General features: G+C 36.9%; 1 protein-coding gene across 1 annotated transcript in view; it reads left to right on the top strand.

Annotated features, from left to right (window-relative positions):
• SEMA3A (semaphorin 3A) overlaps positions 1 to 21,641 on the top strand; it is a 163,507-nt gene that overhangs the window by 31,976 nt on the left and 109,890 nt on the right. Inside the window, exons 2-3 of the mRNA XM_041413422.1 lie at positions 15,874 to 16,031; positions 18,651 to 18,713. Of these exons, the coding sequence (XP_041269356.1) occupies positions 15,874 to 16,031; positions 18,651 to 18,713 (221 nt within the window). The remainder of the gene's footprint in view (positions 1 to 15,873; positions 16,032 to 18,650; positions 18,714 to 21,641) is intronic.

Genomic DNA, 21,641 nt, shown 5'->3' with positions numbered 1-21,641 from the left:
TTTAAGTTCTGAATTCAGAAGAAAGGTATGTTAAGTAAGTTTTAAGACTGGAAGTCATATGTTTCCTCATAGTAAATGCCTTATTATTTGAACACTAATTAACTGCCTGGTATTTCCTGTGATAAATTGATAGTTTTGGTTTCTCAAAATGTGTAACACTCTGGATTGAAAGTTTACATGGTGAATGTCTTGCTTCTTTCTATTTGGAAATTTTTGGCCAACACATTCACTTCTGGATGTGAATCTGTGACATAGAGCCTGGACTAGTAATAAGTCTGAATTCCAGAGAGGAAGCCTTTCTCTCTTCACACAACTGGAGAATTCAGCAGCCCCTTTCATATGCAGAGGTACCTTGCAACCTTTAATTACACTTTTTTTTTTTTTTCCTGTTATTTCTATGGCATTTCTGCATCTCTTGAGCAGAATGAGGCTGGGTAAAGCAGCAAGGTGAGATCTATCTGTATCATCCCTACTTCATTTATTGCAGATTCTAGTCTGTGTGTGAGACAGGGGACAAACAGATTCCTACTATTCTCAGAGATTGGGGATTGATGAGTCAGATCAAATGCCTGTTAGTTTAGGGTACTTTTGTTTTCGCTCTTCTTGTGCCAACGTAAGTTAGTAATCAGAACAGCTTCTTTTCAATTGAATCATGTTTCTGACACAGATTTTTGCCTTAGTATAGGTGAAAAGCAATTTAATAATTCCCCATTCCAGACCAGCATTTGAAGGGTATGTAGTCATTAGGAGAAATACTGAAGAGCTCAAAAAGAAAGATAAATTTGATGTTTCATCCATTCTGAAACAAAGTAAAGATAACATACAAAAAACATGTATTTGAATCTGTCATGATAATAAATGAATACCTACAGTTAAAATACTGCATTCCAGCTTAATGCTGAGGTCTCTTTAGCAGAGTAAAATGGTAGTTGATTAATTTATGTTCTTAAATATAGGCAGACTTGATCTGTTTGTGGAGATCCTCAGAGGCACCTTGCAACTTCCACTGACCTACATTAACACTTATTTTCTGCAAACTGCTTCATGACGTAACTAAAACTTGGGCCCAGATCAGGTATCTAGGTTAGGTGTAGTGCACACCATTTATTATTTTAGCAGTGTTCTGAAACAGAGTTCTCAGATACCATGGCATACAGAGGGATGTGCGAGGGACATGCATGAACCAACACCAAATCCCAGTTCCTAAAGCCCACTCTAGTTCAGATGAGTTGGGCTAAGGCAAAATAGAAAGTTCCCGCTGCTTATATTTTCCCTACAGAGATCATTGCAAAGCATGTCAGCTTGAGCATTTAATCACAAAGTACGGAATGTATTTGGAGCTCTGTGCATAAGAGTGTTACCTAGTGACATCCATTGGGACCCTGTGTTTTAGCTTAAAGTATATACTTCAAAAAAAAATTGTTTCTGAGGTTATAAGGGTAAATGTTTTGGAGAAGGTTCCTGAAAACATAGGTCCTGTAGGAATCATACCCTTAATCCATTGGCTTGATGCAGTTTTCAGCACAATCAGTAAAATCCCACTGCCTTTGCTTGGCTTTGGATTAGACCTCAAGGGTCACAAACTGGTTGAACTAAGCAGTGAAGCAGATGCGAACTTCCTCAACTTGCAGACCTTTCTACCAGATTCCTGTTCAGACTTGTTAGCATCTGAATCTCAGGAGTGCTTTCTGGAATACACATCTGCAGAAACCAGCAAATGTGTAAATTATTCTCCTAAATCTCAAAGTTTTACTTCTAAAAAGGGCAAAAGTAACCTTCCTTTTAAGGAACTCAGTACTACGTTCACTTATGCTTCCAAGTTTAAAGACCTCCTCTTTTGTGGGGTGTTTATGCACTCCTTGTGCAGCTGTCATACAACAGTTTAATTAAGCAATACTGCACTGAAACTGCAGTCAGCCACTATGGCCAGGGTATGTTTCCTCTGCCCACCATGGAGAGTTGGCTGTTCTAATTTCATTTGTTCAAATTAATGTGTTAACTCCCTCTGAGGAGGTAAGTAGTGTGTCACAGCTGGAGGCAGGACCTCTGCACACGAATCCTTTTAGTTCATAGCAGGATTCAGGCATGCAAATGTTGACATTTTAAAATTGTTTCCCCAGAAGGTCAAATTAGTATAACTGGCTACAAAAAGAAAACACATCTACCCTGATGCCTTTCATAATTAGACTAGCTAGAAATAAACCCAAGTGTTTGCCATTATACTCAAAGCCGTGTCAGCTGCTACTGGAATTACATTTGTTTATGGGAAAAAATAAAACAAAAGACTTTATTTTGAATATTTATTTGGCACTACAGGAAACAAATAGTTGAAATGAGTTTTGAAAACTTCGTAAAAAGTATTGTATTTGTTGTACACTGAATGGTAATGCACTGTTTTCAAGACTGTAAGATATCCATTCCTGAATGTTTTAAAATATATATGCGTCAGTAGGAAAGCTCTTCATCATCAGTACAAGGAGCCATTTTCCCAGCTATCTTATAAGTATGAATGTGGTCTGCAACAGAATGTCATGATGCTGCTTTGTAATGTCTTTCTTGGGTATTACTTAGTCTTCAAGCATTATAAACATGTAGAAACTATATTATGACATTAGTTTATTCCAAGTTTAATCAAAATTTTGCTAGACAATAAGAAATTTCAGAGACATGTTTCACTTAAAGTGTTTAACTTACATCCACATCTGCTGTAAATTAATTTGGGTGTACTGAAAGCAATAAAGCAATAGTTATATCAATTTCTGGTCCGCTGAAATATAGCATTAGAACTTATTTGGAACCACCCAGTGCTACTTTAATTTGGAAACACTGAATCAGTGTCCTGTTCAATTTTAGGTAAACTGTAACTTCAATTTTTTTTTAATTTACCCCCCTTCTCCAAATCTCTGGAGTGTACCATTAACCACAATGTGTTAGTGTATGAGCATCAAGGAAAAATGTGAGTTCCCCTTTAACTTTCAGCAGGGATTTTGTGTGAATGTTCCTCATCTGTCAGCAGTGACTCATGGTATCTTGGATCAATGTGGGCATTTGGAAGCCTGTGTGGCAGTTGACATACACATACACTTCAGTATTACACCCAAAGGAGCTTTTTTTTGGAGGGAAATTAGTAGAGTAACTAGTGGAGCTGCCGAGAATGAATAAAATCATTGGGTCTGGAAGGGGAGCTGGAAAGTGCCCTGCCTTTTCCCCCACAACATTCCAAGTTTTAATGCGCCCTTTACGTGAACCAAACTTACACTGAGGCTACACAACATGTGTAAGAAGTTCATTAAATTCACATTGTGCTGGCGTGGCAATATGGTGCCAGTGGACAGTGTTTCTTAAATCCAGGTGAAAAATGTCCCTGCTTCAAAACACACAAAGTGCAAATAAATGCAGCATGTGGAAAAATAAACTAGGTTAAAATTTGCAGTACATTTTGCAAAAATTGTTACATTTTGGTAATTCTCATTTTACATAGTAAAGATAAGAAGGCAAACTCTGCTTTCCATTTCAGTGTGCCTGGACCATTTCACTGATACCTTCAGTCTACAGATCAGTCTCTAAAGGCTTCTGTTCTGACAGGGACACAAAGTAAATGATATGAATGTGAGCTCTGATTTCTGTCTTGGTATGAAAACTACAGTTTTTGTGGCTTGAGGAAAAACGATATAATGATTCTCATATATATTCCACTGGAGCTTCAGAAATAAAAACTTCCATTATTTTTCTGATGCTAACACTAAGGATAACAATGCTCTTGTGTTGATCCAAGAAGAGCTACCATTTTTTAGATTGCTGAGACACCTAGGATCAGTGGTGTAGACTAGATCACCTTTCTGTTAGTTCAAAGAGAGTGGAAAAGAATAAAACCTTTGGAAAAGGATGGATATTTAGCACGGCAGGCAGCCACACCAGGTTTTTCCCCCTCCCCTCCAAGTTAATATCATTGAACATAACATTGCTTGGTTTTTGTTACTTTTGGAACAGTATTTTCATTTTTTCTGTTCTAATTTGTGTGCTTGTCACCTCCCTCTTACTGACATTTGCTGCAGGAGGTGGGAGGAGATGTGGCTGGACATTCTCCAGTTGGGCTGTGCCAGCTGAGAGCAGCCACCAGGAATCTGCTAGGAGCCTGTTCAGGTGGGACTGGCCGAGTGGTCTTGGAGTCAAAACATCGTAAAGTTACTTTCAGTTGTCTTTGGATCCCCATCTGAGGCTGCTCTAAATAGGAGCTGATGTACCAGGTGATTTGTTGTTCAAACAAATCCAACTCTATTTACATTGACATGTCTTTGAGCAAGTGAACCTGTGCTCTGAGGTCAAGCACTGTGAAGTTGTATCCAAACCTCATCGTGCATTAAGCCCAGCCAGACAGGAGGTGCTACCTGAGTGCTGCTGATAATCCACTCACTTTTCCACCTCTACTGGAAATTGCTGATAGGTCTTTCTGAAGTTCACTTAAAAGATCCAATATGGACTGGTTATTTCAAAACAAAAAGCATTTAGAAGGAATTAGGGGTTGAAATGCTGTTACAGAAACTGAATTCAATCATTGTGATATTATGCTCTTTGCAGATACTTTCACTCACCCGGGGAGGGCCCAAAGGGTTTGAGGAGGGGAGTTGGAGTGGGGAGGAGGAACGGTGAGGGAGGCTCCGTGGCCAGCTGAGAAAGGAGTTGCAGCAGTCATTTTGCTGAATTAGATTTCAAGTTTTGCATCTTCACTTTCTTTGTCAAGACTCAGGTCATGGCTGCGTTTTTATCCACACACGATTAGGAGGGAAATATGTTGTCTCCAGCCACAGCCAAAGCAAACACACAGTGTGGTGTTTCCATAACCAGGGTTCTCCATAGTAGAAGATAACAGGGTTAGGTCAGTTAGAGAGTGAGAGTTCCCTGGAATACCCACTGGTTTTCTGCAATTGAATTTCTGGGACTTAATGAGCTAGTCGCTGTGTCTCTAAATTTAATAGTTCTTAAGGTTTTCTTTTTATTGATTTTGCCACTTTATCCCTTGAAGCAATAACCAATTTTACCATTTACAACAGCCCATGTCAAGAATTTCTACAGCTTAACTTTGTGTTGTGTGAAGTGGATTAAGACAAATTTTGGGTGTTTTAAAAACTATTTAAAGCTCTTCACACTGTAGTTTCTTGGTGTCAGAATTACAGTTTCAAGTTTGCTTCTATGTAGTGAAATTTTAGGTAGAAATGCATTCCTCCAAGCCCATTTAGAGTATGCCCAGAATAAAAAAAATGAATGTAGAAATTGTAAGGTTTACTTTCTATTTTGAATGTAGCAGTTAATTATAAATTTCTTGTTTCTTATTTGAGTGTGTAACAATTACAAAAATAGTGAAAGTAGATCTAGTTTGGTTTGCGTAATGTGAAAGACATATAAAATTTTGATTGACAGAGCAGTATCTTGCATGAGAAAATTCACTTTGATTTGAGAAATGGGGGGTTAGCTGCTGAATGATTAATTATGTTTATGACATTTGGATGGAAGGAAAAAACTGGAAATTCCTTTTTGTTGCACAGAAGGTTGTAGGTACAACTGGAAACATTTGATAAATAATGTTTACTAATTTGTTCTAATGAAAAGTAAACATATTACACACATTGCAGAACCACCGCAATCCGAATCTTTTATGCATGGTGTAAATGCATTGATTTACATTAGGATAAATTAAGAGAAAAATTGGGCATTATCACTTTATTTTGGCATGGAAGTCTGTGCAAGGAGTGTCAGGGTTTGGAAGTCCCTGCTGTATTTTGCTCCAATTAAAGTGCACAGTGGAGCTGTGTGTATCTGTATGTGAGCTACACAGACTGCTTAACTGCAGACATTGCTTTCAGCCCCTTGCTGAAACACATCCAAAACCTCACTCACAGATTAGAAGAAACAAGACCTATTAGAAGACAGAAGGATGTAAATCCAAGCATGAATTTTACTCATCCATTCTATTAATGTTAAAAGACAATTCCTTAAAGTGCTGGATATGTAATCAAAGTCAAGGGTAGATCCATTCTGGAAAAACAAAATTTTAACAGAAGGAGTGTTGATAGCTATGTCTGAAATTAAGAATATGAGGTCACTGATATGTACCCATATATGAAAACCTGGACACAGTCCATCTAAGCCAGCTGCTATATAAATTATAATGATTATAATGATTTACCTAATAGCAGGACTAACCCAAAGTCCTTTTTGCATCTTATTAATCAGAGGATTTTGAAGAGTCGTTACACAGATAGAGACAAGAGTTTCACACATGATTTTCAAGCATAAGAAGACCTTTTTTGAAGCAGGTCAGATGCATTTTCCATCACAAATCTGCTGAAAACACAAGTGTTACTTATTCTATTTTGTAGTTTTGCATATGCATCTAAATTTCCAGGGAATCTTCCTAACCCTGTTGTGCATATTAAACAATTCACCTTAGTAAATACTTTGTGCAGGTTTATATTGTCAGTTCGGTAATAAAATACATCAGAGTAGGCAGAGAAGGACTTTATAGAAACATAGAATGGTTTATGTTGAAAGAGACCTTGTAGATCATCTAGTTCCAAGAGTATGGGACACCTTGCCATGAGCAGGAGCACCTTGCACTAGACCAGATTGCTCAAAGCCCCATCCAACGTGGCCTTGACCAGTTTCAGGGATGGGTCATCCACATCTTCTCTGAGCAACCTGGGCCTGTGTCTTAGCACTTTCATAGCAAAGAATTTCTTGCTCCTATCAAATCTAAAACTGCCTGCCATCAGTTTAGAGCTTGTTTAATTGCAGATCAAATCTATCTCTGCTGGATTTCCTCCATCCCAGTGTTTGAAGCTGTAGAGACACTCTCCCTTGCAGCCTGTTAAGCCAGTGGAAGCACTGGCATTCTCACTTACTAATGGCTCACCCTCTGCAGGTCACCCTCATTCTTACACTGTCCCAATTTTGACATCTAAATCCTTTACAGACCTACCCCATTAGTCTTTCCAAGAGTCAATGGCAGCCTGCTTGTCAAACAGCAAAGTCACACTTGAAAATAAAACCACCAATCTTTAAAAAAATTTCCTCTGATATCCCTATGAAACTTAACAGCTCATATTTGCTAGTTCTTCTAAATGAGCTAACTTATTTTTGAAGTACAATGATTTGGTACCTGAAAGCAGGATTTCTTTAAGAGTTAAAAATACTTTAATACTTTTGTCCTGGGAAAGAAATACACTTGCATGAGGAAGAGTTTTATCATAACTGCAACTCAAGTGCACATATGGACATTGTTGTTACTTTTGACTCCTAATAGTCCATGGTGTGTAAATCACAAAGACACTGACTGGGTTTTTGACTTCCAGGTTCAGTTGTTAGGAGGTTCCCTTTTCAGAAGGGAATTTTCTAAAACTATTTAAGTAGTTTTTTTATGTAATAGTCCCCAAATGTCATGACAGGTTCTGGCATTATTCAGACAGTTTTACATCTGAGTTTTTACTCAGAAATAATGATTCTTTGAAAGATGAACTGACTTTAATAATAATAATAAATAAACTAAAACTTCTCAAATTGTACTTGTGTAAAAGTCATCATGTAGACATTTTGTCCTTGCATTGTGTATCTCTGACTTGCATTGTCATGATTATAACAAAATAAAATAATGCATTTTGAGCTAACTTTAGAGTAGCTTTCCTGAGAAAGCACCCTAATAATTCAGCATGTAGCTTCATTGAGTAAAAATTAGATGAAGAGCAAAATCAATTCATCTTTGCTGGCTTCTTAGCCAGTGTTGTTTGACACTGTGAGTACATAAGTGAGTTTCAGGGTAACTCAGGTGCACTTACACTGCAGCATGGTCAATGTCTGGAGCAAGTAGCTCTGCCTATAGAGAGCAGCAGCTCTTTTCCCGTCTTGCTTTTTTTTTTTTTTTTTTTTTTTTTTTTTTTTTTTTTTTTTTTATTCTGGCAGAAAACATTCATAAATCCCTGTTGTATTTGGGAACAGTCAGTAAGAACTGTGCTCTGTACTGCGCTTGGACCCAGCATGTGGCTCGAGCATGCAGAGGATGGGGTGTGACAGTCTTCCCACCTCATTCCTGCTTGGAAGAACTGTGTGTGTTAGTCTCTGCAAAGGTGTTTGTGCCTCTGTGCTACGATATTTACTGAGACAAAGGCAGTGCTGTTTATAGATAAGGTAATCACTCCTTGAAGTTACAGCTACCCACAGTTTTACTTAATTGATAACTAGTACCGGTTCTGCTCGCTGGAGACTAACTTCATAGAAGTATCATAGAGAGAGTTGAAAATTGATTAACTTCTAACTAGATCTGATAACTGAGTTATTTAATGAATAGGATTTAGCTGGCTGTTTACCTGTGCTAGCTCAGATGGTGCAATTTCAGGTCATGCAGTGCCACACTGGGCTGACCAAACTCAGAGGGCTGAGTCAATTATGCCTGCAGTGTTTTTAGTATCTGAATTAGAATGTTTATAAACTTCACATTGGATCATTATTTTGCCGCATTATTGCCACATTTTAAAGAACCTTGATAGTTGTAGATCTCCTTAAGATCTGGGTACTCATTAGTATGATGCATCACTTCCATTATTTCTCGTTAGCAGTTCTTATACCAGCACAAATGGGAGGTAGCAAAGATGTTACCTACTCAAATCTCAAGACAGATGAATTTTCACTTAGACAGACAATGTTTTAGTAAAACCAGATCATGGTCTCCTTTTGCCATCATGTATTCCTGTCTGATGCATCACACACACATAAAAAAATGCTATAGGTAGTATGGGTAATATGAGTCTGTGATTATGTGACAATGTTGGGCTTAAATACTTGTGAGGTTCATGGTTAAATGTGTGCCATAACCTTTCTCACAAAGCCAAATTCATAGTACAGGATGTTATAATAATTTTACAAATGTATGAGTTCAAGCTTTACAAGTCTTTGTTTAGCTCATAGGTTAATATTTCTCATGTTTTATAAGAAAATAGCTGAGCCATAGGGATAAGCTGGATTCACTTTCGGAGACCAAAAGGACAAATAATACAAATAATAGAGGGAAAACAGGTTGGTTTTAAAAATCTAAATGTTTTATGTCTTTGAGATATCATGTGACCCCTTCAATTACTCAAACCAAAAACACTTTAAGGGCTGTCATGTAGTTAAATAGTGCTGACATTAATGAGCTAAAATCTTCTCTCAGTTTTACAGTATAAAAAACATATGCATCACTATTTTGAAGTCAAAGGATTCCATGCTTATACTGGTGCAACTGAAACAAAACATGGGTGTAACATTCCTTCTTCCAGGTATCTGGTTTTAATCAAACTATACTCCTGGCCCCCAAGTTTTCTTTGCTGCAGTGAAAGGTAGGCAGGAGTGTTTCATTTAAAATGCTTGGTTTCCATCATGATTGTGCAAAAAAACTGTATATCTTGTCCTAGCTACCTCTAATTGGTAAATTGTAATAATTCCCTGAACTGTGTTTCTGAACTCTGTGTTTTCTCAGAAGCAAAAGTTTTGCTCAAAAACAAATATGGTGCTGTTTTTTCTCCTTTTAGTAGAGTTCAGTGAAACCAGGTGATTGGCAACTGTTTTGATAAGGTAGATGAAGAGGATGAAAGCTAGGACTGATTGAACAGCTGTGAGGGGCTCTGTTCCAATTGTATTTTGATTACTGATAAGATAACCCTCCCTTTTCTCCCAGTGATTTATCTCATTCAAATTACAATAACACTGAATTGCCATCAACAACAAACGCTGTGTAGTTTCAAGTTTCTGTGACTCTAGTGTATCAAAAACCCAAAGGTGCTGATTACAAGTTTTCATGTTACATTTCTAAAAATGGATAAATCACTTACTGCACTGTGTGATCTCATACTCTTCATAAGCCTGTTTTTTGTTTCATTTGAGATAAAACTGATCACTTTCTGGTATTTCCAAGCAGCATAACTCTAAAATTATCTGAAAGCAGAAGTTGTTGGTTTGTTTTTTGGTTTTTTTTTTGAAGGGGAGGGTGTTGATAATTTGTATGTCTCTATTCTTCTGCTCCTAATATGAAATCAAAGACTTACTGGTAAAAATAGTTTGGAAATATTGGAACAGTTTGAATATAGGTGAAAGACATATAATCTGACCAGTTAAAGCTGTCACAAACCAAATGTTTCTGCAATTATTTTTCCCACCTCAGGTGAAATGCTAAAAAGAAAAAAAAAAGGGTAAATTAGTTTTCCTTGTTTTATTTTATAGAAGTTTGAATTAGAAAAATGTTAGCAAGTTATTTTTAATTAGGGTGGGTGACTGAACCATTCTCCTCACTAAGAGCTAGATCCTGAGGTCCCAGTGATGTCTGAGGTGTCAATGAAAGAAAATAATTGTGGTATAAAGTAGTTAAATCCTGGGGGGGGGGGAAAGGAGTTGTTAACCTCCAGGCTAATGGCCATTTTACTAAGCATTAGACCATGCGGTCAAACTCACCTGATTTTAGACTAGTATTTTCCATTCCATATGGAATTACTCCACTGAAGTGTCTCACTGTATGACAGCCATTGTCTTGTCTGGGTGGGGACTGGACTCCCAAAAAGTACTGTGCATTTTCCATGCTTATACTGCTGGTTTTGCCACATAGCTCTGCTGGCTCATGCCTTGCAGGAAGCTCTCTTGATTTCCTGCCAGTCTCTGCCTTTTCCATAACTGTTTGACTGGAGCAGAAGTCACCATCTGCACTCACAGCAATGAAATGGGGAAGCTACAGGAGAGGCTGGAAGTTAAAATACCCACTCCTTTCCTTGCATGTATCTAAGAATTCAGCAAATAATTACTCAAAGAGTAATGACTAATTTACACCTGGGATTATTTAGAAAGATACACATGCTGATATACAGAACAGGCACAATCTGCATCTGTGTAAGCAAGAAATGCATGTTCAAACATGTGGCCACCTGATCCTCGGTAGCCAAAGTAGAAGCCTGGCGAGAGAAGAAGGAAATGTTCTAGGGTGACGTTGTGGGAGGCACTGCTCACAGTTCAGCAAAATCCCTGTTTGATGGCATAATGGCATTGACTCATCTTTTAGCTACTGCTGGGAGATCTCCAGCGAGATCTTATCGCTGCTGGCAGAGGAATGCAGGTCGAGAGTTTTGTGCAACCAGCAACCCACTCATTGGCTTCAGGAGCGTGTTGTGACGAGCAGCACTCCCTGTATGATCCAGTCGCTCTGCAGAATCACCAGGAATAGGACAGGACCAGATTTGAATCCTGCTGAGGAAACTAGGAAACCTTCCCTCTGGTTTTTAGAGAAATTGATGTGCCCTTTTGACCCTTATCAACAAAAACAGTCTTGGCTGGTGTGTGTCATTGTGAAGTCTATAACAGGGACGTAGGCCAAAGCCCACAAATTTTCTAAGTTGTTACACAGACAAACTCCCTCTTGCTAAAAAGATTAAAGATCGTTTGCCTGCTAGTAGATAAGTGAAAAATAAGATGGTTTTCTTTTGTTATTTTCTTCTCCTGACAAACTCCACTGAGGGAATACAGACATAAAACAAGGTTTACAGTGGAATACCAACCATGGATAAACCAAACTTCAGGATCTGCATGACTGTATTCATCTTAGCTATAGCTGTGGTTTTCTGGCTTCTTCTTTAATGAAGAAGTGTGATAAAAATAAACCAAATCTACATTCCTTGTGCATGCATATCTCCATGGATTTCACAGCAGGAATTTGGCCCTCTGTGTGTATATATACTATTAAGTTACAATTCCATTAGCAAATTAAATAACCACGTATTAAAATGAAGGCAAGAGTTAGAGACTGGTTTTCTTCTGTAAATTTGCCAACTCTCTCTGGCAAAGTGAATGTTCTGACACAAGTCAGACTGGATCAACAGACACATCAGTTAATAGAAAAAAGACCATGCAGAGTCTACAGAAAAGCACTTTGAAAGAGGTCAAATATTTCAAGCTTGGACACTGGCTGAGAAAGGAGACTTAAGATGGAGCAAGTAAGTCAGGAATGTGAATTAAAGCTAGTTGAAGTGGTTATTAGGGGCCTCTAGCCCACAAACCCTGAGAAATTCAATCTCCATCTGGTTTCAGTGATCATCACATTCATTATAATATGATTATTTTTTAAGGTATGGTGCATTTGAAACTGTTAGTTTTGGTCACCTGTAACAGTTAATAAATGTGGGAATGAAGCACCAATAACAAAAGCAATGGCATCTCTTTTACCTTCAAAATACCACCACCCAGTTCAAATCTAGCTCATACAGCATTTCACAGGCAATGCTGGTTGTAATGTGCAGTGGTTAGCTGTGTAGGGCTCATTCATTCCTGTTCAAAGTACAGGTGTGACTACAGCTGAGGATGTGTCAAAAGGAAATGAGAAAATTATCTCAGGGCAATTACTGAAGAAATTCTCTGGGAAATTACTGAAGAAATGGTGGAGAGTAATGTTACATCTGTGCAATAAAAATAACTGCACAGATCACAGAGGAAGTAAAAAAGGAAAAAAAGACTTCTGAATGGGCAGCCATTACCTGTCTGCATAGAACATGGCTAGGCCAACATTTAGTAATAAGTAAAAAAAAAAGGGAAAATATTTAGGCTATGCTGGTAGACAGTATTAATTTTATTGATTCATTGAATGCATTCATCATTTCCTCTTGTCATTACAATACAATCTTTGTTGTAAATCTAGGTTTATATTATTGCTGATCATCCACTAACCTTGCCAGCATGAGTGATGGACTCTTAGAATTGATGGAATGCCAGTGCCCTTCTGGGATTGAGCCCTGCCTTTGCTCTTTCTTTCAGCAATAGACACTCATTGGATACTGAAGACACTGGATAGTAAACACTTCAAAATTAATTAATTTGAGGAGGTGGAATACTTAATTTGTATTGATTGTGCAAATGTCATTGCTTTGCTCTTCAACACCCTGTTCCAGGGTGGCCGTAAAGCCACATTCATCACTGAATGAATACATATCAGTTAGAATCAACAGAAAGGAAATTATTTAGGATTTCTCCTCCTACTTGTGATGTAGCTCAAACCTACCTAAATAAATAGTGATTGAGAATCATCAACAACACAAATGACATTTTTCTCCTCAGCCTATATTTTCAACCCAGTCCCTGACAGGGAGAAACCTGATATCATGTGATTTAAAATACATTGCTTGGAGCATATCTAGGCCTAATCTTTTGGGCAATGGACCCTGGAAATCCATCTGCAAAAGTCAGTAGTGTTACAATATGACATATACTGAATTAAAACCTAGAAGAAATGTCCCATTCTTAGCGAAGGAAATGGAATTTGGCTTTTAGTTTGACTTTAAATTGCATGTTCTTAAAAAACCCGACAGTGTTTGGGTTGCATGCTCTGAAAGTCACAGAAAATTAAAATTAAAAAAAAAAACCCTTTATATATTTCCCTGCACAGCCACACCTGGTCCTTTTAAGTTTTACTGTGGAGACTTATGAACAGTGAAGATGATGATGTAATTTACTCTTGGTCATAATAAACCTTAGACTCCAATGCTATGATCTCACATTTTTCATTAATATTAGAAAGGAAAAAAAACCAACATCAATCACCATCTGTAGATGTGAATATTTAGAACTCTGCATTAGCAAAATCATATCAAGCTTCTTTTAAGCCAAGTAGCTGTGTGCCTAAGTGATCTCATTTTCATTTTTATCAGTTTTACCTTTGTGTAACATCGACTTTAGCAGACACTTGTCTTTACGCTGCAGTCACAAAGGGCAGAATCATACGTATATGAGTTCAAACCAACAAAGATGAAAAAATTACAAAGGTTTTTGACAGCTGCATTATAAGAAAAATGATCAGATACAGATGACAGCAGAGCATTTCTAGCCAAGAGAGAGTTTTAAGACAAGTTAAGCAATCAATCATCTACATCACTCACTATTCAGTGAGTCGACATTCAACATCTGAATCAGTCATTACAGAGTAAAGAGAATTAGTAAAGTCTCTTACAAAATGCAAATAAGTGAACTGGAGGACAATAGAGTCAAATTCTAGAACTTGGCAGGAAGCCATAAGAATTATTTTGACAAGACTGCTTGAGGTAATTTGATTGTTACATTTAAAAGAAAAATAATTTTTAAAAAGTGAGCTTCAGTCTTGAGCAGTACAATTTGTGATATAAATGTATAGTTATATTTAGTGACAGAAAATGTAGAATAAACAACAAAATACGGTGTCTGCTCTGATGTTTTGCTACACTGCTACATGAATTAACTATTTTTGGTGGTAGTGAGAGCTTTTCCAAATAAATACAAAGAATAGTAAAGCTAAAAGCTGTCTTAAATGGTATGCAACTAACAGTGTTTGTCTTCCTTGAGTATGTTGCCTACTAATGTTTTTGTGGAGTTTCAACCTGCTTCAAAATCCACCTGGTATAAGTGAACATCAAAAATAGGTTTAACATCTGCAAAGCTACAAAGCTGCAGGTGTGAAATTCTGTAAAATCATAAGTATCACTATTACCTAGGTCCAAAAAATCCCCACCTAACATCTTCCTTGTTCGTAAAAAAGAATGAGCTAAAAAGAGGGAAAATGAGTTGAAAATTAGGCAGAAACTTTTAAAAGCAGTTTCTCCCTGATTTCTATCAGTATATGGGATTACTCACTTCTCAGTTGGAATAATGGTGGAAGATGGGAGTGATCTTAGTGAAAACAGAAAAGCCATAGAATGTAGCTGCACTGTTAGGTGAATCCTGGACATTCAGGCATTTGGCACGTGGTCTGAGAGGAGTTACGTACATCCTTGGCTTGCACTTGTGGCAGAACTGATGCAGACATTACATACCTGAAGCTCAGGCCATGCCCTCTGGCCATCAGCCCTTGGGATGCTGATGTATTCCCTCCCTTTCTCATCTGTCTTCGTGGCTCCATCAGTGGAACTGCTCCTGCTCCTAAAGCTGCATGTTTGCCTTTTTAACTCACAGGCTTGGGGCTTGAACCATGTAGGGTTTGTCACCACCAGGAAACTTTCTTATTGATGACTTACTAGTGGAGATATGCCTTAAAATGATAGAGATGGTTTGGTTTTGGTCCCGATGTGAATATAGATAGGCATAAAGAAATTGTGTTCTCATGAATATTTATACTATTATGGTCCATAACTTATGGTAAAAGCATTTTTCAGAAAAATGCATATCACTTTGTTAATGTTTGAATAGCTAAGATGATTCTGTGGATCCTTGTAGTTAAAAAAATCCTGTCCATGGCAAATGCAAATTTCTTTGAGAAATATCAGAACTAGAAAATTATAGAGAAGCAAGGTTACTTTCTCTAGTTCAGTTCTTGTTCCAAGCAAGGGAACAACATGCTGCCTTTCTAAGAAAGCTCAGAAGATAATACATTTAAAAATAGGTGCTACATGTTATTTTATCTCATCAGCTAGTGATTCTTATCCCTTTTCTTGTAACTTACAGATTTTTATGAAATAGTTTCTTCTGCTGGAAATAGATTTTGTGTTTAGATGTGGTTATCAGCCAGTTATCCCCAAGTTTATCCTTGCAAATCTTATTGATTGAACAAAATTTAACTTTGTCCAACAGTTGATGAGTTACATGGATAGAATTTTTCCACCTAAAAACTCATACAGGTTTCTAATTGATTTCACAGTTGTTTCAACCTCTTTGTAGAGCTGAATCTCACAAGGTTGCGTGCTTGAAATAAAAAAAAAAAAAACCAACATCCATGGGCCCAGGTAAATAATGCTTTCACTTGTTTCTGCACCATAAGCACAGATTCCTAAAATGATATCTGTAGAAGTCAAAATAAAAGTCTCTATTTCATTTGACCATATTAACAGCAGAAGTATTACCTTTATCTTACAGAAATGTTGGAATCCAACAATGTAATCAATTTCAATGGACTAGCTAATAGCTCCAGTTACCACACTTTCCTCTTGGACGAAGAACGCGGTCGGCTGTATGTTGGAGCAAAGGATCACATATTTTCTTTCAACCTGGTTAACATCAAGGAATATCAAAAGGTACGTTCATTCATGTTCTGTACAATGTAAATATAAACTTTGAATGTTAAAGACTTGCTCAGACTGTGTTGTGCACTGTTGGAATTATATAGTAAGTGTTTGGATGTCAGGAGTACTGTTACGACAAAAATATTTGCTGACTCTATGAAAAGAAATTTATAATGAGACTGTGACCTTTGACTATATAATCTACAATATTTTTTTTAAGACTACAAAAAAAAAAAAGAAAATGATAAGTGAATAATCCAGCTATTTCCCAAACACGACATACTTTCGTGGCAACTGCTATAAAAGCCAAGCATCTGTTATGACAGTTTAAACAGAAAGGCCTTACTGATCTGTATTTGTCTTCAGATAAAATAAGCTATTTGGGAGTCCAAATGTTGATTTTTCTTCCTTAACTCAGCACTTGTAGGCACTCTGCTCTGCTGCTTTTGAACCAAAACAGTTCCAGTATTAATAAAGGAGGAACAAGTCCATAAAATATTGCTGTTCTTGATGGAGATTGTAATTTTCCAGTGAAAGTTGGTGACTAATTAAAAGCTGACAAGCAGTTTAGTGTCATTCTTCCCTTTGAGTCCAAATAAATAATTAAGTTTTCCTTTAGTTTAGTAAGACAAAATGGCAAGAAGGTAAACAATGGGATGTAGGTTTGTTGTATTAAGTATTTTGATGGCACATTTTAAAATCCAGAGAGTACCCTTTTATGAGAGATATATTGCTTTAATACCCAGGGATTATTTTTTTTTTCTTAGTGTTCCTGACCTTTTAGCCGTTTGACTATTAGCTTCCTAAGATGATAGCAATAAATACCTTGTGTTTTCTGTTCAGAGAGAAGACAGGCTATTCATTTGTATTCTCCAAGGATAAGAGGATAAAAGGAAAACTGAGTATTTTCTTTTCTATTCTCTTTAGAGCAGCTATAAAGGAAACTAGCTATTTATTTGAATTCTCTGAGGGATCAATAGCTTAATGTGCAAAACATCTGGAATAATTAAAGGAAAGAAGGTGTTTCCATTGCAGAAAACAGCTCTGTAGAATGGGAGTGATTGTATTTTACATACTTACATATTCAGATACTTTTAGAACACTATTTGACTTTATATACCAATATTAATAGATTAAATAAAGAACTGCTGTCAGTAACATGTAAATGTGTGTTAGCAACAGACTTAGAGAATTTAGACTAGCTTTAAGAATAGGCAAAAGACTTTAAGATTTTGGGGATCTGTTTATTATAGATAGGAGAGTCGTGTAAGACACTTCAATCAAAATTACAATGCACTTGAGCTCAAACTTCACCAGTTGTTGCTTCTGCCACCTAAGAAAACTCATCAGGTTTCTGTCTAAATGCTGATGGCAACATCAAAGCTCAAAAAGCCAAATTTTTCAATGTACTAAAGCCAGTTTTACTTAGCTGTCTTTTAAACCAAATTAGAAGAACCAGTTTTACTGTGAATCTAAGGAGAAAGAACATCTATCTTGAAATACACTGGTTTGAAAAATACTCAGATTTTTGCCCAAAACTTGAACTAAACTTGAACCGGTCCTTTTGGGATATCTGAGAAGTTTGGTTAATGTTTTTCAACCTAGTAAATTTAAATTTTCACATCTCTGCACATTTTAAGCTGAGAATAGCAACAGGAAGTAGTGGGAATCCTCTGAGAGAGAATGTGCTCATAAAATTTTCAGCCTTATTTTATAGACTTACGATGTTCGATTGCTGTTTGCATTTCGTTAAGAAAATTTTGAATTTAAAAAATGTTGCAAACTGTATTTCCAAATATCATCTGCAACATCTCCTTTGACCCCTTAGTCATCCACATTCCATCTTTTTTTTTTATAATATTTTGCCTTTTGCTTTCTATTAACAAACTGTATTGAGCACCAAGACTGTAATCCAGACTTAAGGCCATTCATATTGCATTATCTGAGGCTCCCAAATGAATAGCCTGGCATTTTATGGGAAGATCATGTTTTATTCTATATGTAATTCCTAAAAGCTTTTCAAAGAAACATGAATAATTGACTGTGAGGGTCTCTGGATTTTCTCTGTATGAGGTGAGATCCATTTTCTGCTAAGCAAACATTACAGAAAACCTAGATTTAGGATTAGTACCTTTAGGGTGGCTCTATAGAAAGAGCACAAACATTGCTATTTTGGTGTTGGGATTCTTGTCAAATACCATGACTCCTTTTTTATTATTTAATTAACTGAACGAGCCAAAGAGTGAACTATTTGATACACTGAAGAGGCAAACACCTCATTTCTGATGCTGGGACTCTAATGTGAGATTGTATTTCCATTATGTGAGATTTAAAAGATTAAAAGAACACTCACTCACTGGAGAGTCAATCCTCTTAATATTAGGACTGGAGATTCACAGATGAAATTCACAATGCAGACTTCAAGATTGTTTTTACTATGACACCTATTATTCCTGGTTTTGCTCTCAATATTTAATTTCTTCGTTGTCAAACTTTAAGAAAGAAAAGGAAATAAGGAAAAGAATGGGGGGAAGATAAACTGGATAAAGGGACTCCGTAAGCATTTGGCCTGCAATTTGTGAATGCTGAAGCATGAAATAACACAATGTGATTTTTGTTTTGTGTCTTTAGATTGTTTGGCCGGTATCACATTCCCGAAGGGATGAGTGCAAGTGGGCTGGAAAAGATATTGTGGTAAGTACAAATCTTTTTAGCATTTTTTTTTCCTTTTATAAAACATTGTAAATATTTTATTATGTCCTACTGTGTTAATTCTTAAAGTATTTTTCTACTCTGTAAGGTCACACATCTGATCATAACTTCATTATTGAATTTTCTTGGTCCTCTTATATAGAAGGGTTATTATATTACCAAGGGTTTCAATTTATAAATGGAAATCATGCAGATGAAATAGAATTTATATACCAAAGAGAAAAAAATGAATAAGAAAGAAAAAATATCAGAATGAGAAATATTAGCCCTTGCATACTCATCTCCTGATGAGAAAGTACATAATGCTTTGACCCATTTTTGCCCTGCTCCAGGTCCCAGTCCTCAGGGAGTTCCAGGACGTGCTTTCTCTTTGTAGCATCCCTCGGGAGCCAGTGGGTGTCCCAGAGCCTTTTCCTGCGTGGAGTTCATAGCAATATTGAGGTCAAGGTGGTGTAAATATTCTGCCTCAGTTTTGGTGCCTGAGGAAAGATGCTGCTACACCAAGCATCATTTCCTGAACATTTTCCCTCATTCCTGTGTACATTGTATTCCTTGTATTTATGAGGTAAGAGAGACATAGCCAGTAGCCCCCAAATAGCAATCATTCCACACTGACAGTAACTGTCTTCTTTATAGGAACAGTGTGGGAAATAGGGCTGAAGAAGGGGAGAAGCAGATAAAAAATACATGCATGCAATAAACCAAACAAATACTTGCATAGCAAAGCCAAATGGGAAATCATCGTGGTTGCCAAGGTATAAGTGAGAGTGGAACTTGGCCCCGTGTGTATATGCTATTGGCCTGATTTTCAGAGATGATTCTGTAAAATATTCATAATGCCAACCATATGCCTCTAGAGAGCTCCATTTGAATAATTTCCTAGGTCATAATAAAAATAGTCTCATCAGTCTTTACCTAGGCTGTAGAGGACAGTTGTCTTCAAAAAATGCCATCTGGGAACAGTAGAGGTAGATTGGGTAAAAAGTAAGAAATATGGGCTAAGCTAAATATGTGATGGGACAGCTGAAATGCCAGATACCCAGGATATCTCATTACATCAAAATAATGCATTTAAAGTAATCCATGCTCATGTCCACAAATAATTTCCAGGAGTACTTCGCAAGTTGAAGCCTAGAATATCAAATAGTCAAGGTTAAAAAAATGGGATAGTGTTAAATATGCGAGCAAATTAACTAACCTTCCTGCTTCACATTAACTAACCTTCATGTCTCATGTGAAGTATTATGATATTACATTAAGTAGATTTTTTTCATGACTGGAGTAAAAACCTAGAAAACTAATAAGACATTCAGTACCTAGCATGAAAGTATATTCTTAGGGATTTCTTTAATAATTATTTTTAGAAATTCACCGTAGTAAGAAAGAGTATGTTTTATACATTTGACTAAGCTGATTCTAATTCAGCTTAGTTGTTTAAAATTGTAGAGACACACATTCTGGAGTAAGCCGAGAGGTCCCCATCTGACTGTGGTGAGCTTAAGAGAACTGCTTATACTGTAACTTTTATTCACTTTGATTCTTTTGCTTCCTGTGATATTAGGACAGCTACACCTGCTGATCATGAGTAGGTGAAGCCCACATCAATGTGCAGTGCAGTGTGTGACCCTGGCAGTAGATCCTGTAAGGTTCTTTGGGGTGTTTTTGGGTTTATTTTTTTTCTTTTTTGGGTAATTTTACAGTTCTCTACAGGGGTAGGTGAGAAATGAAATAAACATGTAGGTGACTGTATAGAGGGAATACATATCTTGATGTGATCAGAACACTGTTTTTAAATATTTACAGCTACCATGCCAAAAAACAGTGCATTACAAGAAACATATTTAATGCAACTCCTTTAGTTCTAATTACGGATAATTAAAAATCTTATTTTTCCTCTCTTATTTATTTCTTAAAGCCATTGTCATTACCTTGGGAGTGTGAAATATAAAGGCCATAAAAATAACTCAACAAACTCTCATTAGAGGGAACAGGAGAAAAAGAGGACAAATAAAGTGACATATAAACCAGGCTCGATATAATACTGCTTTCAGCATGTACCACTTCTAAGATATTATATACTCCTCACTAGTGGTGGTTCAAAACTTTCTACATGACAGCTTATACTTCTGCACTGAGGTCTTTTTTTTTTTTAAAAAAAAACCCTTTTAATTATTGATCTCCAGGGTAAGTCGGTGCTGAAAATGCAACCCCCACTAATGGGCCAGGTGCGCTGCAGCAGCTGCAGCACAAGCACAACCCCGGTCCTGCCCCACTGCTAACCTCAGCTATGACCTCTGAGATTTCCTCTCATAATTATAAGAGGTAATTCAGCGTTGTTTTCACTCCTTCAGAGGGATTCCTTATCCTGATGCTGTCAGTCATGCCTGTCTCAGCACGGCAGGTTCGTGGCTCGGGATGGTCCATGCGGGATTTGAGGAGAGCAGCCAATGGGGCCTATTCCTGCTCTCCTGCTGCCCCTTTGTTACTTAAACAGTCATTTTAATTTCTGTTTTTAAAGGACTTAGAATATGTTAATTACTTAAGCTTTACTCATTATTTAGGTAGATAAAACTTTAAAAGTGTGCATTGGATTTTTTTCCATATGAGTAAGCTGAGGAGAGTTGCTGAAAGACTCCCCCCCCCAGCTATGCAATACTTATTAAAGCAGGACTTCTCTGAAAAAGGTTAACTGCTAAAATATAGATTTTTTCCAATAAAATTGTAATTACTGACCCGTGTAAGTAGTTAGTATTACAATATATTTCCATTTCCTCAGTATAGAATATCACAAGCACCAAAGTAACATTGTTCATGAAAAATTAAAGGCTATAAATAATAAATAGGATATTTACTTACGTAATTCAACTAAATGAGCAATTCTGTGAGGACTTCTTGCTATTCTGGACTTCA

Source organism: Onychostruthus taczanowskii, unplaced genomic scaffold, assembly GCF_017590055.1.
Source record: "Onychostruthus taczanowskii isolate IOZ18803 unplaced genomic scaffold, ASM1759005v1 scaffold41, whole genome shotgun sequence".
NCBI classification, from domain to species: domain Eukaryota; kingdom Metazoa; phylum Chordata; class Aves; order Passeriformes; family Passeridae; genus Onychostruthus; species Onychostruthus taczanowskii.
This window is presented reverse-complemented; position numbering and strand designations above follow the sequence as displayed.